At 42.8% G+C, this 14,990-nt stretch overlaps 1 protein-coding gene across 3 annotated transcripts; it reads right to left on the reverse strand.

Moving 5' to 3' along the window:
* Window positions 1-3,844: 3,844 nt before the first annotated feature.
* On the reverse strand, window positions 3,845-11,660 carry LOC109879745 (protein ANTAGONIST OF LIKE HETEROCHROMATIN PROTEIN 1). 3 transcript variants are annotated; one of them, XM_020471902.2, is made up of 5 exons: window positions 11,346-11,660; window positions 5,772-6,320; window positions 5,138-5,298; window positions 4,843-4,975; window positions 3,845-4,601 (listed from the first exon to the last, which is right to left on the reverse strand). In XM_020471902.2, the coding sequence occupies exons 1-5, from the start codon at window positions 11,508-11,510 to the stop codon at window positions 4,269-4,271; spliced, it is 1,341 nt and encodes a 446-aa protein (XP_020327491.2). In that variant the 5' UTR covers window positions 11,511-11,660; the 3' UTR covers window positions 3,845-4,268. The 3 variants fall into 3 exon arrangements, with proteins under 3 accessions (XP_020327491.2, XP_020327492.2, XP_020327493.2); XM_020471903.2 differs by having other exon boundaries at window positions 11,406-11,639; XM_020471904.2 differs by lacking the exon at window positions 11,346-11,660 and adding an exon at window positions 7,316-9,614.
* Between the last annotated feature and the right edge of the window lie 3,330 nt (window positions 11,661-14,990).

The raw sequence follows: 14,990 nt of genomic DNA on the forward strand, positions 1-14,990 counted from the left end.
ATACAATGATGGGTATGGGACCTGGGTATGATGGGATACAATTATGGGTATGGGACCTGGATATGATGGGATACAATGATGGGTATGGGACCTGGATATGATGGGATACAATGATGGGTATGGGACCTGGGTATGATGGGATACAATGATGGGTATGGGACCTGGATATGATGGGAAACACATCACTAGAAAGAAGCGGGAGTTTGAGTTTCACTTTCCAAGCGTAGATCACATTCCCTTTCCATTCTGAGGCGACTGTTGAGGGGTTTCCACTAGATAGCACAGCCACAAAGTATAAATCTGTCTATGTCTGTAGTTTGGTTATATCATAAAAATTCCTGAAAACTAAAATAATATTTTTGGTCATAATTTAAGGTTAGGCATACGTTTAGCAGTGGGATTAAGGTTAGGTTTAAAATCACATTTTATTCAGAAGATACATTTTAGAAGTAGGCGGGGTGGTAACTAGTGACGACCCTGTTGAGGGTTGAGAGGGAGGCTACAGCTAAAGAGAGGACAAAGTCAAACAACACAGAGTCAATAGGCTCAGTCAGTAGTCTCCTCACTTCACTACAAGCCTGCTGCAGACATAAACAAGGTAAGACATTCAGGGTACCGGTATTATAGTTTCTATATAGTTTATACGTCTTTATATATTTGTTTATATTGTAGCAACCCTCTAGGACCTTCATGCAGGGCCTCATATGGGCAAAGGAGTTGCACCTAGTTCGGCTCTGATAGGCCACTAGGTTTGGGGGTTGAGGGGGTTAGAGAAATGGGAGATAAGAGAACGTAACTCAACCGCATACCCATAGTACACTATCGCAGAAATCTCTCATCGAGTTGGTTTCTTTCCACCATTGGTGGCCAAACCTAAAGGTCCTGATGAGCCGCTGATTGTTAGAGAAGGGTTGGAGTAAAAGCCTGCCACCCAGTAAATCTAAAGAAGGAGTGTTTGCCAAAGTTTTATGACTTAGACATAAATATGCCTGGTTAGTTCAACCGTTTCAGCTTACACTTCACTTTTCACCCTGGAAAGAGGAATTCTTATCTGCTCAATCTAATCAGAGACCTAATGAACAGCAGGAGCTTTAAAAGTGCAGCAGCGTGAGGCCGTAGTGAGGGAAGGGCCAACCAAAGTCTACGTTGACTTTGGTTGGCCCCTCGCTACGGCCTCACGCTGCTGCACTTGTTCACTCACAATATCGCCTTCGACAACAATGGCAACATCAGAAGTCCCCCCCTTCGAACCAAACAGGGGAGACTACGGCTTTCATCACTATTACAACTATGAACATATGTTACCTTATCCAGACGGGGATGAATACGACACACTGGGACATCTCAACCACAGTGGCAACCACAACAAAGCACTTCTTGCTTATGTCACTAAACGCTGCTACAACTCCCTGGATTCTAGGGACAACAAGAGACCGAGTTGTATTCAGAGTCAGATAGGAAGGCTATATGGGATTCAGAGTGGACAAGCTCTACATAACACAGAACCATCCATACAGCCACCCACAAGGAATTGCATACAACCCACGGAACATCTATGAGGTCACACACAACCTCCTAGGGGAGATCCAAAGATTCCGGGAACTCCCTGGAATGATGCCAGGTGAAATCCCATGATTTTTGTATTTGGTGGAGAGGACCATATGGTGGACTGCAGGGTGCTGAGGTAATGAGCAACAACTGTCAGGCTGAAGCTGGAAACAAAGAGCACACAGAGAGGGAGAGCCCAGATCAGATGGACAGACATCTCCAGAAGGCTCCTGGACCAGTGATGCTTTATAAGAACAAGAGAGGCTGGACTACACCGTGGTCAGGGGCCCTGAGAGCTACGACACCTCAGTGCTTCTGAATCCCGGCCTGCAGGCCAGGCTGCACCAGGAGAACTCTCATTGGTTCTAGTGGGGTCCTGCGTTTCACGACGCCAGTGGGGAGGATCCCCCTTATTTATCGCTCTGTGAAGCCAGTCTGCAGCTGGGTTAAAGATGGAAGGTAGCCTAGCAGTTAAGAGTTGTACCAGTAACAGAAAGGTTGCTGGTTAGAATCCCTGAACCGACTAGGTGAAAAATATGTTGATCTGCCCTTGAGCAAGGCACTTAACCCTAATTGCTATTGTATGCCGCTCTGGATAAGAGCGTCTGCTAATTACTAAAATGTTGTAAAAAGGTATTGTCTAGGGGTATAACGGGTGTTCGGCACAGAAGGGAAATCATGTTCATTACAACATACATTTAACTGCAGTAGACCACAATCAATTCAAATCACCAGCACATACGGAAAGTATTCAAGCCCCTTGACTTTTTCCACATTTTGCTACGTTACAGCCTTATTAAATTTTTTATTTAATTATGTTTTCCTTTCATCAATCTACACACAATACGGGTTCAAGTCCGGGCTCTGGCTGTGCCACTCAAGGATATTCAGAGACTATGTGCAGAGGGTTGCTGTTCTGTTGGAAGGTGAACCTTTGCCCCAGTCTCATGCCCCGAGTGCTCTGGAGCAGGTTTTCATCAAGGATCTCTCTGTACTTTGCTCCGTTCATATTTCCCTCAATCCTGACTAGTCTCCCAGTCCCTGCCGCTGAAAAACATCCCCACAGCATGATGCTGCCACCACCATGCTTCACCGTAGGGATGGGGCCAGGTTTCTTCCAGATTTTATGCTTGGCTTTCAGGCCAAAGTTGCATCTTGGTTTCATCAGATCAGATAATCTTGTTTCTCATGGTCTGAGTCCTTTAGGTGCCTTTTGGCAAACTCCGAGTGGGCTGTCATGTGCCTTTTACTGAGGTGTTGCTTCCGTATGGCCACTCTACCATAAAGGCCTGATTGTTGGAGTGCTGCAGAGATGGTTGTCCTTCTGGAAGGTTCTCCTATCTCCACAGAGGAACTCTGGAGCTTTGTCAGAGTGACCATCGGGTTCTCGGTCACATCCCTGACCAAGGCCCTTCTCCCCCGATTGCTCAGTTTGGCCGGGTGGTCAGCTCTGGGAAGAGTCTTGGTGGTTCCAAACTTCTTCAATTTAAGAATGATGGAGGCCACTGTGTTCTTGGGGACTTTCAAGTCTGCAGACATTTTTCTGTACTCTTCCCTAGATCTGTGCCGCGACACAATCCTGTCTCGGAGCTGTAAGGACAATTCCTTCGACCTCAAGGCTTGGTTTTTGCTCTGACATGCACCGTCAACTGTGTGCTTGTCCAAATCATATCCAATCAATTGAATTTACCACAGGTGGACTCCAATCAAGTTGTAGAAACATCTTAAGGATGATCAATGGAAACAGGATGCACCTGAGCTCAATTTCAAGTCTCATAGCAAAGGGTCTGAATAGTTATGTAAGGTATTTCTGTTTTTTATTCGTAATAAATGTACAAACATTCAGAAAAAAACATTTTCGCTTTGTCATTATAGGGTATTGTGTGTAGATTGATGAGAATAATTATTATATATTTATTTTTAAATAAGGCTGCAATGTAACAAAATGTGTCAAAAGTAGAGAGGTCTGAATACTTTCCGAAGGCATTTTAGGCCTGTTCACCTTCAGCTTATATTCAGTGACAGTCATTCTATTTCAAAGTTATTTTTCAGAAAGACAAGAATGTCCACATTCTCTGCTAAGAGGGCAGCTCCGTCAGCTGGAAGTGTTTCTGCTAGGATTTCTTCCAGTAGAGGAAGAGTAGGAGATTGGAGACAATAGATCTTATTTACAGCTACAAATGCAGTGTATGTACTAGGTAGCTAGAACAATGTTCTATTTTTTTTCTTTTTTAAAATCGGGGCATAGAACAATGTCAGTGTAACCGTAGATACAAATGTAGTGACAGACAGAACAGAAAATGTAACTTGTATTGTGCATCAATAAAAAGCATGACTATATACCCCATATGCACATGAACACTGAGCTACACAACTATTTAGACACACTAACAACCTACGAGAGAACAAAAACCCCAAAAAACAGTAACAGAACAGAGAGGAGTTGCACGAGAGAGAGAGAAAGTATCTCAGAATAGGAGTGCAGATCTAGGATCAGGTCCCCCCTGTCCATAATCTTGTTCACTATGATCTAAAAAGGCCAAGCTGATCTTAGATCAGCACTATCTACTATTCTGAGATGCTTTATGAATACAGGCTGATATAGATTGTAGGAACAGTAACTGGAATGCTGGCAAGGGCTATGTATACAGTCGTGAGAATCTTGTGGAGAATTCTATATTTTTTCCCCCTCTTTCCCCATCACAACACTGTCCATTCCATTAATCCTGTTGTTGTAGTTGTGACTGCTGGAAGTAGTGACAGAACAATTTTCTGACCTCCTCACCCTGGAGGTGGTCTGAACTTCCAGAGGGAGAGGGGGCGCGGGCCGCAGTGTGACCAGGCTGGGGGTTCTCACCCTTGGTCACCTCGCCATGCCATTCCCCCCGGAACAAATCTCCATGGGCCTCACACACGTTATGCAGGATGCAGCAGGCCAGGATCATGGTGGGCACCACGTCCAGGCTGCAGTCGTTCCTCTTGCTCAGGCATTGCCAGCGCGCCCGCAGGCGAAGAAGCGCCGTTGCCGCCCCACGCCACGCCCGCACAAATCGCTACAGCAGGAGACAAAGTAACCAGGTTAAACGTTGATCAACTATTTTTTAACATGTTTTATTTACTGCAGAAAAACTCTGGGTCTACTACAGTCTAATGTGTAAATTTAGCTCACAACAGTGTAAAACATCTGAAATGTTCACTGAAATTGGGATTATTCTTTTTTTAACACTACTACATTACTACTTTGAGTTTAATCCATGAGTGATTCTGTTTTACGTTGTTGAAAATAAAACCTGCCTGGTTGAAGGCCCTCCGTGCCTCCGCATGCCCTCCATCCTCCTCCTCCACATCATCTTCCTCCTTCTTCTTGGAATAGGCCTTCATCAGCCAGGGCTGGAGGGGGTACCCTGACTCCCCCAACAACACATATCTGGACAAGACAATGTGCTCTTAGTCTATTAGGCTGGTAGGACACAGGTCACCAGAGGGATAACAATATTAATTGTATCACTGGACTACTATTACTGCTCATACTTATACAAGTAATAATGATAGCACTATCTAAAAGGGTAAATAATAATATCAATGATACCTCAGGGGTTTTCCCATGAATCTCGGGGGTGGGTCAGGTGACAGCACGCCCTCAGAGGCCGACGCCCAAAGTGCTGAGTTCTGCAAGATGGCTGTCGGCTCAGTGCTGCCAGGGAAACCAGCACAGACGTCCCAGAACTGACCCAGCCCGTTCACAGCCACCTAACAGACAGATAGGAGTGTTACTACCTCACAGACAGGCAGATGAATGTTACGATCTCACAGACAGACAGGCAGTCAGACACAACCATATACTGTAACACTTCAATTAAATGCCGAGTCTCAAATAGCCACCTGACCCTTTCAATAGCCGGGCATCGGCACAAATTTCAGGAAATGTTTGTCTAAATGAATTGTTATAGGCACACGCTCTCCATGGTGCTGAACCGCAAAATCTGGGGTTTATGATAGGCAGCCTAGTCTTTGCAAGTCTGATCTGCGAAGGATGTTATTCTAATGTTTATATTGGTCATACTGGTCACAATAAATGGCGTGGTAGTCTTTTCAACATTTTATTGAGCAAAAATAGACGCTTGGCTCATTTAGAAGCTTGTCTCTAATAAGAGTTGACTGTGTTCAGCAATTGAAGCAAATAAAAGCCCGGGCTATTTATTGCAGCAGAGGTCCTGTCCTACCTGGGAGACCACAGAGAGCCACCCATCTGGGTTGGCGTAGTTGGCCACGTTAGCGGACGGCGTGAGGATGGCAGTGTGGAGGGTTGCCACGGCGCCCACGCAGTGAGGGAAGCCCCAGCGAGATAGGAAGTGACGTGCAGAGTCTTCTACTTCCTGTACGCTGGGCGAGCATAGGTAGACGGGCCGGAGTAGTGCGACGATGGCGTGACAAACGTCCCTCACACACTTACACACCGTGGAGCTGCCCACACCAAACAGCCCACTGATGGTGCGGTACTCAATGTTGGACGCCAGCCGCCACAGGGCAACCGCCACACGCTTCTCCAGCGGAAGCGCCCGGCGGAAGTGGGTGTCCTGGCGAGCCAGGCGGGGTTTCAGCTTGCCACACAGGAAGAAGAAGGTCTCCCGGCTCATGCGGAACTTCTCCAGCCAATCAGAGGGCTGGAACTCAGTCATCACTACCTGCTCCCACCAATCAGTGCACTCCGTGCTGGTCCAGGGTCGGGTACGGATGTCACAGCTGCAGCGCACGTCTCGAGCTGTCAGCATCTGGAGAGAGAAAGAGGGAGAGACAGAGAGGGGGGGGTCTTTGTTTTCACCAGTGATACAAATCAGTATTATAAACCGGGTGGTTTAAAACCAGGGGGGGGGGGGGTGTACTGTAATGCCCTGACCTGAGATATCTGTTTCTCTATATTTTGGTTAGGTCAGGGTGTGACTAGGGTGGGTACGCTAGTTTTTGTATTGTCTAGGTTTTTTTGTATGTCTAGAGTTTTTGTAAATGTGAATTGAATGTAGGAGAATATAATACAATAGATCTGGTTTAGATAATACAATGAAAAAAAAAAAATGTTTTTTATTTTTATTGTTGTATCATCTTTAAAATGAACAAGATAAAATAAACATTCAGATAGGATGATGGGGACAATTTCAGCAAAAAATATAAGAGGGCGGGCAACAGTACTTGTGCAAAGTTTCAGAATAACTTCCAAAATGAGTGTGCTACATGACATTTATCATGAAGTCACCCAGGTGTCCCACACAAGTAGCCCAAATGTACCCAAGTGGCCAAATTGGTGAAGGTATACAAATAACTATATACAAAATGCCAAAATGGTTTTCTAACACACCCCCCCAAAAATGGAGAAAATAATATATACATTTACAAAATAACATGGGTAACTATTTGCACACTTTCAATATTTGGAAGACCCTCAGTCCTCTATCAAATCAAATTTATTTATATAGCCCTTCGTACATCAGCTAATATCTCAAAGTGTTGTACAGAAACCCAGCCTAAAACCCCAAACAGCAAGCAATGCAGGTGTAGAAGCGCGGTGGCTAGGAAAGACTCCCTAGAAAGGCCAAAACCTAGGAAGAAATCTAGAGAGGAGCCAGGCTATGAGGGGTGGCCAGTCCTCTTCTGGTTGTGCCGGGTGGAGATTATAACAGAACATGGCAGAGATTTTCAAACGTTCATAGATGACACGCAGGGTCAAATAATAATAATCACAGTAGTTGTAGAGGATGCAACAGGACAGCACCTCAAGAGTAAATATGAACAGTTTAGGGTTCCATAGCTACAGGCAGAACAGTTGAAACTGGAACAGCAGCAAGGCCAGGTGGACTGGGGACAGCGAGGAGTCATCATGCCAGGTAGTCCTGACGCATGGTCCTAGGGCGCAGGTCCTCAGAGAGAGAGAAAGAGAGAATTAGAGAGAGCACGCTTAAATTCACACAGGACACCGGATAAGACAGAAGAAATACTCCAGATATAACAAACTGACCCCAGCCCCCCGACACATAAACTACTGCAGCATAAATACTGGAAGCTGAGACAGGAGGGGTCAGGAGACACTGTGGCCCCATCCGATGATACCCCCAGACAGGGCCAAACAGGAAGGATATAACATCACCCACTTTGCCAAAGCTCTACACAATATTGTGCTGCTGAGTTATAATAAACAGATATATATATAGAGTACATGGAACATAAGGTTGAATATATTATTATATACCTGCTACATCTACTGTCTCTTTTATATTATGACATTTCAGCTAGATCTACTGTCTCTATTATATTACAACAGACCAGCTGTATCTACGGTCTCCATTTCACTTTGGCCATTGTTGTGGGCCTGCCCTCCCCTCAACAGCCTCATAGGCAATTTCATTTCACAAATATATTTAAAATTATTAATTTCAAACAACGGCATTAGCATGAGAAGAACGTACCAGTCCAAAACGGTGACGTTGTTCCTCTTCTGCAGGCACTTTACAGATTATACATAGTGGCTACAACGGTGTCCTCTCAGTTAAAAAAATATTCCTCCACTTGGGAATCGCTAAATGAATCGTCCTACAACAATCTCTGTCTCACTTTTCCGATCAATTTCTTCTAAAATTGTGTGTACATCTGTACAACTAGACTTAGATTTAGCTTTCCCTGACTTAGTCGCTATACTGATTGATATATAAACAGCTGAATCTGCGCGTTTACCAAAAACAACGCTGTGCGTACAATGCGTAGCTCCTTCCGGAATAAAACTTCAATAGCGAATTACTCTCTTTACGCTGGAGTTTACGACATGGGTTGGTCTTCCAACACACAACCATTGCATATTGCCGCTTACCTCAGCTCATTGGCTATCTACCCAGCTAGATTTCAAGACGATCAGTGGTCATTGGGTTAAAATACAGTCAATCAACGAGACAGTGGTCATATAATTGGTGCACAATGAGCTCATCACTTGTTATCTTCCAATCATTTTTTTCGGGTCAATACGTCCCGCGAAATGACCCATCAGGTTTGGTTGTGTTACAAACAAACCGTTGATTGCAAGGAAACCAAACATGACCGGATAAAGTCAGGTATAGTCTGTGTATTTACGTAGGATGTTTAGTCGAAAATTGAATGACACAAAATTCAACGAGATAAGCGTTCACAAAATGTTTTGTGTTAGGCTATAAAAAATGGATTTAACCGAACAAAAGACCATTCATTGTGTAACAATGAGCCTTGGGATTGCAAACAGAGCAAGATCTTCAAAGGTAAACGATTTATTTCAATGCAATCTGTAATTTTGTTACGCAAGTGCTGGTTGAACAAGTAGTTTGATATGGGGGTCTGTGCTCAGATAATCGCATCGTATTCTTTCGCAGTAAATCCTTTTTTAAATCTGACAACGCAGTTGGATTAGCAAGATTCTAGGCTTTTGAAGAATGTGAGACACTTGTATTTTCAGGAATCTTTAATATGACTATTTGTGGCGAACACCGTATGTTGTCGAATTCAAACCGTATCCGGGATCGGTAGATCAGAGAAGTTAAGCAAGTCAGCCATATCAGCTATGTTTTTTTTTTTTAAAGGGAGTAAATGAGGCTAAATTAACCGTTTCGCTGCCAGACAAGGCTCCGCCGATAGCCAGTTGTAGCGGTAGTAAGAATTCACTCCATGGTGCTGAAAAGAAAGATTGGCTGTTGGGACATCTTTATGAACAGTGCCTTTCGAAAGTATTCAGACCCATTTACTTTTTCCACATTTTGTTATGTTACAGCCTTATTCTAAAATGTATTAAATAAATAAATACATCCTCAATCTACACACAAAACCCCATAATGAGGTTTTTAGAAATGTTTGCAAAGTTATTAAAAATAAAAAACAGAAATACCGTTTTTATATAAGTATTCAGAACCTTTGCTATGAGACAAAAAATTTAGCTCAGGTGCACCCTGTTTGCATTGATCATCCTTAAGATGTTTCTACAACTTGATTGGACATGTGGTAAATTCAATTGATTGGACATGATTTGGAAAGGCACACACCTGTCTAGATAAGGTCCCACAGTTGACAGTGCATGTCAGAGCAAAAACCAAGCCATGAGGAATTGTCCATAGAGCTCCGAGACAGGATTGTGTCGAGGCACAGATCTGAGGAAGGGTACCAAAACATTTCTGCAGCATTGAAGGTCCCCAAGAACACAGTGGCCTTCATCATTCTTAAATGGAAGATGTTTGTAACCACCAAGTATCTTCCTAGAGCTGGCCGCCCAGACAAACTGAGCAATCAGGGGAGAAAGGTCTTGGTCAGGGAGGTGACCAAGAACCCGATGGTCACTCTGACATAACTCCAGAGTTCCTCTGTGGAGATGGGAGAACCTTCCAGAAGACCAATCATCTCTGCAGCACTCCACCAATCAAGCCTTTATGGTAGAGTAGCCAGACGGAAGCCACTCCTCAGTAAAAGGTACAACATCCCGCTTGGAGTTTGCCAAAAGGCACCTAAAGACTCTCAGACCATGAGAAAGAAGATTCTCTGGTCTGATGAAACCAAGATTGAACTCTTTGGCCTGAATGCCAATAGTCATGTCTGGAGGAAACCTGGTCCCATCCCTACGGTGAAGCATGGTGGCGGCAGCATCATGCTGTGGGGATGTTTTTCACAGGCAGGGACTGTGAGACTAGTCAGGATTGAGGCAAAGATGAACGGAGCAAAGTACAGAGAGTTCCTTGATGAAAACCTGCTCCAGAGAGCTCAGGACCTCAGACTGAGGAGAAGGTTCATCTTCCAACAGGACAACGACCCTAAGCACACAGCCAAGACAACGCAGGAGTGGCTTCGGGACAAGTCTCCGAATTTCCTTGAGTGGCCCAGCCAGAGCCCGGACTTGAACCCGATCAAAAATCCCTGAAGAGACTTGAAAATAGCTGTGCAGCAACACTCCCCATCCAACCTGACAGAGCTTGAGAGGATCTGCAGAGAATGGGAAAAACTATCCAAATACAGGTGTACCAAGCTTGTAGCGTCATACCCGAGAAGACTTGAGGCTGTAATCGCTGCTTCAACAAAGTATTGAGTAAAGGGTATTAATACTTATGTAAATGTGATAGTTTTTTGATTTTTTATTAAATAGCAAAAAATTCTAAACTTGTTTTTGCTTTGTCATTTTCGGTAATTGTGTGTAGATTGATGAGCTTTTTAAAAAAAAAATCTATTTAACAATTAGGCTGTAACCTAACAAAATGTGAAAAATGTCAAGGAGTCTGAATACTTTCCGAAGGCACTGTAAGCCCTAACAGTGTGTGGGCACCGTTTGTCACCGTTATAGTGCAATTAATGTATTGTGTAGTGTTGTGCCATGCTGGCATGGCAAAAATGGGGGTTGCCCCTCCAAGATTTACATGCTAAAATTGCCACTGATTGGCCATATACCACACGCCCTCGTTATGTATTGCTTATGGGCGCTGTTAAAGTAAGTTTTGCTAGGTCATTGTGGACTGGTAAGTATCTGCATCTGGTGCAAAATGTTACATGTCTGAATCCAGCAATATAAAGTTACTTTTGAGACTTTCGTTTCAAGCCTATCCAAAACCTTAACGTAACATTTAACACTTCTTAATTTGACGTTTACAACCACTTCGAAATTAGAATTTTGAGAAACACGGTTGAACGTCTTATGTGACACAGAGTTTATTGCTTTGTTTATGCGTCTGCGTTTAGCTATTCGTGTATGGAACGCAGTCCAATGAACTTCAATATAAATGGCTTGGTTTAGCTTTGTCAGATTACAGTACCATGAGCATTCGCCTCTGTCTTTGGAAGAAGTATTGTCTGTGGCGGATACGTCTCTTCACCTCATTGAGTCTCTGTGTATCCGCGTTGTTTATGTCTCTTCGGCGCTTCATCAGCATATAGGTCATAAGAAACATTAACGGCTGAAGCTTGTCTTCATCAGCCATTTTAATATATTTCAACAGTTGAAGAGCTTCTCACAAATTGACAAAAGCAAACATGATTTCTAACCATTGAGGTACATAAGGTTCTAACGTGCAATGGGTCGTGAACTCGGTTGCAGGAAGATTAGAACAACACCAGGTTGAACTTCCGGTAGTATTTTCCCATTAATTTCAAAATAAAGGTTTTACTGCTAATGCTAAATGTTAAAGCGAACAGATTAGGCTATATTTTTTGTCCACAAAAAAAGTACTTGAATAAATATGATTTACTTTAACTTAACAAGACGAACAGTTTAGGAATAGGATGTAGATCTCAGTATTTTAACCAACCAACCACACCAAAGAATAAAGATATGATCAAACATGTCCAATGTTATCCATCATAGTAATCATGTACAATAAGAGGCATTCAAATGACATCCATTTAAATAAAAAACTTTAATAAAACAAGATATGTACTTTGATGAATTCTGTCAAAAACAGATATGACCTATTTAAATACTGTATTTTAAACAAATAACAGTTTTGGTGGGCTTTCTGTACATATAGACGACAGTGTCCCAAATGTCGCAGGGACTGCAGTCTTAAGAAATCACTAAATATTATGAGTAATACACAATGGTGTGGGCTAACTGAAGCCAGCAGTGTCCTGGAGGGTAGGTCGCTGCAAGTGGAAGGTAGAATGTTGTTTGAAATCTGGTTCGGATGTTTTTCCCTCAACAAAAATCTGGTTCTGACACTTTTCCCTCAACACAGGGGCACTATCAAGTTGTCACCTTCTTGCTTCATCTATAGTGTTGTGTTGTCACAAGTAAAAAGAGAAGACTTTACAAATTATTTCATTTTCAAATATATACAAACAAGGAGTTCCACTGAGTTCAGACCTTGGCACCTTTACTCATGTATTCCTAACGTATTCATGTTGTGATGTGCGAAAACAAAAAAATATATACAGAAAATGATGACACAATGACAGTTTTCTATTTGTTGTGAAAGCATCTCATATGTCTTCTCAAGTTTACTTTGAAAAAGAAGCAACTGCCACTCTGTCTACTATCAAATCAAATCAATTTATAAAGCCCTTCTTTCATCAGCTTATTTCTCAAAGAGCTGTACAGAAACCCAGCCTAAAATCCCAAACAGCAAGCAATGCAGATGTAGAAGCACGGTGGCTAGGAAAAACTCCCTAGAAAGGCCAGAACCTAGGAAGAAACCTAGAGAGGAACCAGGCTATGAGGGGTGGCCAGTCCTCTTCTGGCTGTGCCGGGTGGAGAACAGAACATGGCCAAGATGTTCAAATGTTCATAGATGACCAACAAAGTCAAATAATAATAGCTCAGGAGTAAATGTCAGTTGGCTTTTCATAGCTGATCATTCAGAGTATCTCTACCGCTCCTGCTGTCTCTAGAGAGTTGAAAACAGCAGGTATGGGACAGGTAGCACGTCTGGTGAACAGGTCAGGGTTCCATAGCCGCAGGCAGAACAGTTGAAACTGGGGCAGCAGCACAGACAGGTGGACTGGGGACAGCAAGGAGTCATCAGGCCAGGTAGTCCTGAGGCATGGTCCTAGGGCTCAGGTCCTCCGAGAGAGAGAGGGAAAGAAAGAAAGAGAGAGAATTAGATAGAGCATACTTAAATTCACACAGGACACCGGATAAGACAGGAGAAATACTCCAGATATAACAGACTGACACTAGCCCCCCGACACATAAACTACTGCAGCATAAATACTGCAAGCTGAGACAGGAGGGGTCGGGAGACACTGTGGCCCCATCCGACGATACCCCCGGACAGGGCCAAACAGGCAGGATATAACCCCACCCACTTTGCCCAAGCACAGCCCTCACACCACTAGAGGGATATCTTCAACCACCAATTTACCATCCTGAGACAAGGCTGAGTATAGCCCACAAATATCTCCGCCACGGCACAACCCATGGTTGGTGCCAACTATAACATTTCTCCCCTGTGTGAACAGTCTGATGGTATTTTAAATGGCTATGGAAGGCAAAGCATTTATTGCATATTGGACACCTGTATGATTTCTTCCATGTGTGTATGGTCTTATTAATTCTAAGGCCCTGTGATCGAGCGAAGCATTTCCCACAGTCTATGCAGCAATATAATTTCTCTCTTGTATGTATCTCTGTATGTTTCGCCAAGTCTTCCTTTCTTTCAAAACATTTGCCACAGACTTTACAGTAATTTGGTTTCCTTGAGTGCACACTTGAATGTCTGGTCAAGCCTACCTTCATTCTGTAGCATTTGCCACATTCTTTGCAAGGATGCGGTCTTTCATCTATGTGACTGGTTTAATCTTATTTGAAATTGCTCACTATGAAATGTCAGTTTCCTAATTCCTACCAGCACGTGAATGTGGCATACGTCATTCAGTGACAAACACATCAAGAGCTGTAATTTGGTTGTTACTAGCGTCTATGGCCACAGTCATAAACCCTGCCCATTTCTACAATTTAACTTCTGAAAATGTGATTTAAAACCTAACCCTAACCTAACTTTGACCTTTTATTTTATCAGGGAGTCATACTGAGACCAAGGTATCTTACAGATGAGCCCTGAATTACATCAAATGCAAGTAGAAAGAAAACCCACATTCATCAGTAATATGGTGCTCAGTCAGTTTTCTCAATGGCCCTAGAAGCAACAGAACAATTTAAGAACATTGAAGATTGTTCCACAAATAAGGTGCAAGAAAGATAAATCTGCTTTTTGTTAACTCGGGTTGAGACCAAATTAATATCCGGATTTAGCCATCCCTGAGACTGGGTGTAGCAACTAGTATGTCTAAAGTTTAGTAATGATGTTAGGTACAGTAGGCCTTTTTGTAAAAGGGCTTTTATAAATGAAAACATAGCAATGTAGCAACCTACATGAGGGCCAACGAACCTTCTGGTAAACAATGCAGTGGCGAATACTAAAATTGTTGTCCGTAATAAAGCGCAGTGCGCTATGATAAACTGCATCTAACTGATTTAATGAAGTGGCAGCTGCTTTCATATATATGGTGTCGCCATAGTTTACGACTGAGTAATCTGCTTTCTACTTTTTTAGCGATAGGCAGGACTTATTTCTAAAGAAGAAGCCCATTTTTATAGAGAAGAAGACCATTTTATGCTCAGCTTCTTAACTAACTCCTCAATATGCTTTTTAAAAGACAGCTTTTCATCAATCCAAAAGAAGAGTCGTTTTTATATAGCTAAAGGAGAAGGATTACCATATTTATTGTCTTCAGGAAATTAATTCCAAATCTTTTGATGTGTGTGTGTGTGGCCTGGGAAAAAGAATGAGATGGTAAAATCTATTTCAGTCATGGGTTAATAATAAATTCTAAAGATGTTATTATCCGATTCAAAAACTATTTGGACCTTTAAATTCTTAACGTGTCTATAATATTTGGAATCTCTTTGAGAGCCAGAGGGGGATAGTTGAATTTTTGATAGATGTTTTTATGGTATCCTTGTA

Source organism: Oncorhynchus kisutch, linkage group LG16 (genome assembly GCF_002021735.2).
Source record: "Oncorhynchus kisutch isolate 150728-3 linkage group LG16, Okis_V2, whole genome shotgun sequence".
NCBI classification, from domain to species: Eukaryota; Metazoa; Chordata; class Actinopteri; order Salmoniformes; family Salmonidae; genus Oncorhynchus; species Oncorhynchus kisutch.

Bases quoted from the DNA above. Each gene is read 5' to 3' on its own strand.
- LOC109879745 (XM_020471902.2), bottom strand. From the start codon at position 11,510: ATGGCTGATGAAGACAAGCTTCAGCCGTTAATGTTTCTTATGACCTAT. The intron at 5,299-5,771 runs GTAGGACAGGAC...TCTGTCTGTTAG, and splicing joins GGCTCTCTGTGGTCTCCCAG to GTGGCTGTGAACGGGCTGGG. The intron at 4,976-5,137 runs GTATCATTGATA...TGTCTTGTCCAG, and splicing joins TTCATGGGAAAACCCCTGAG to ATATGTGTTGTTGGGGGAGT.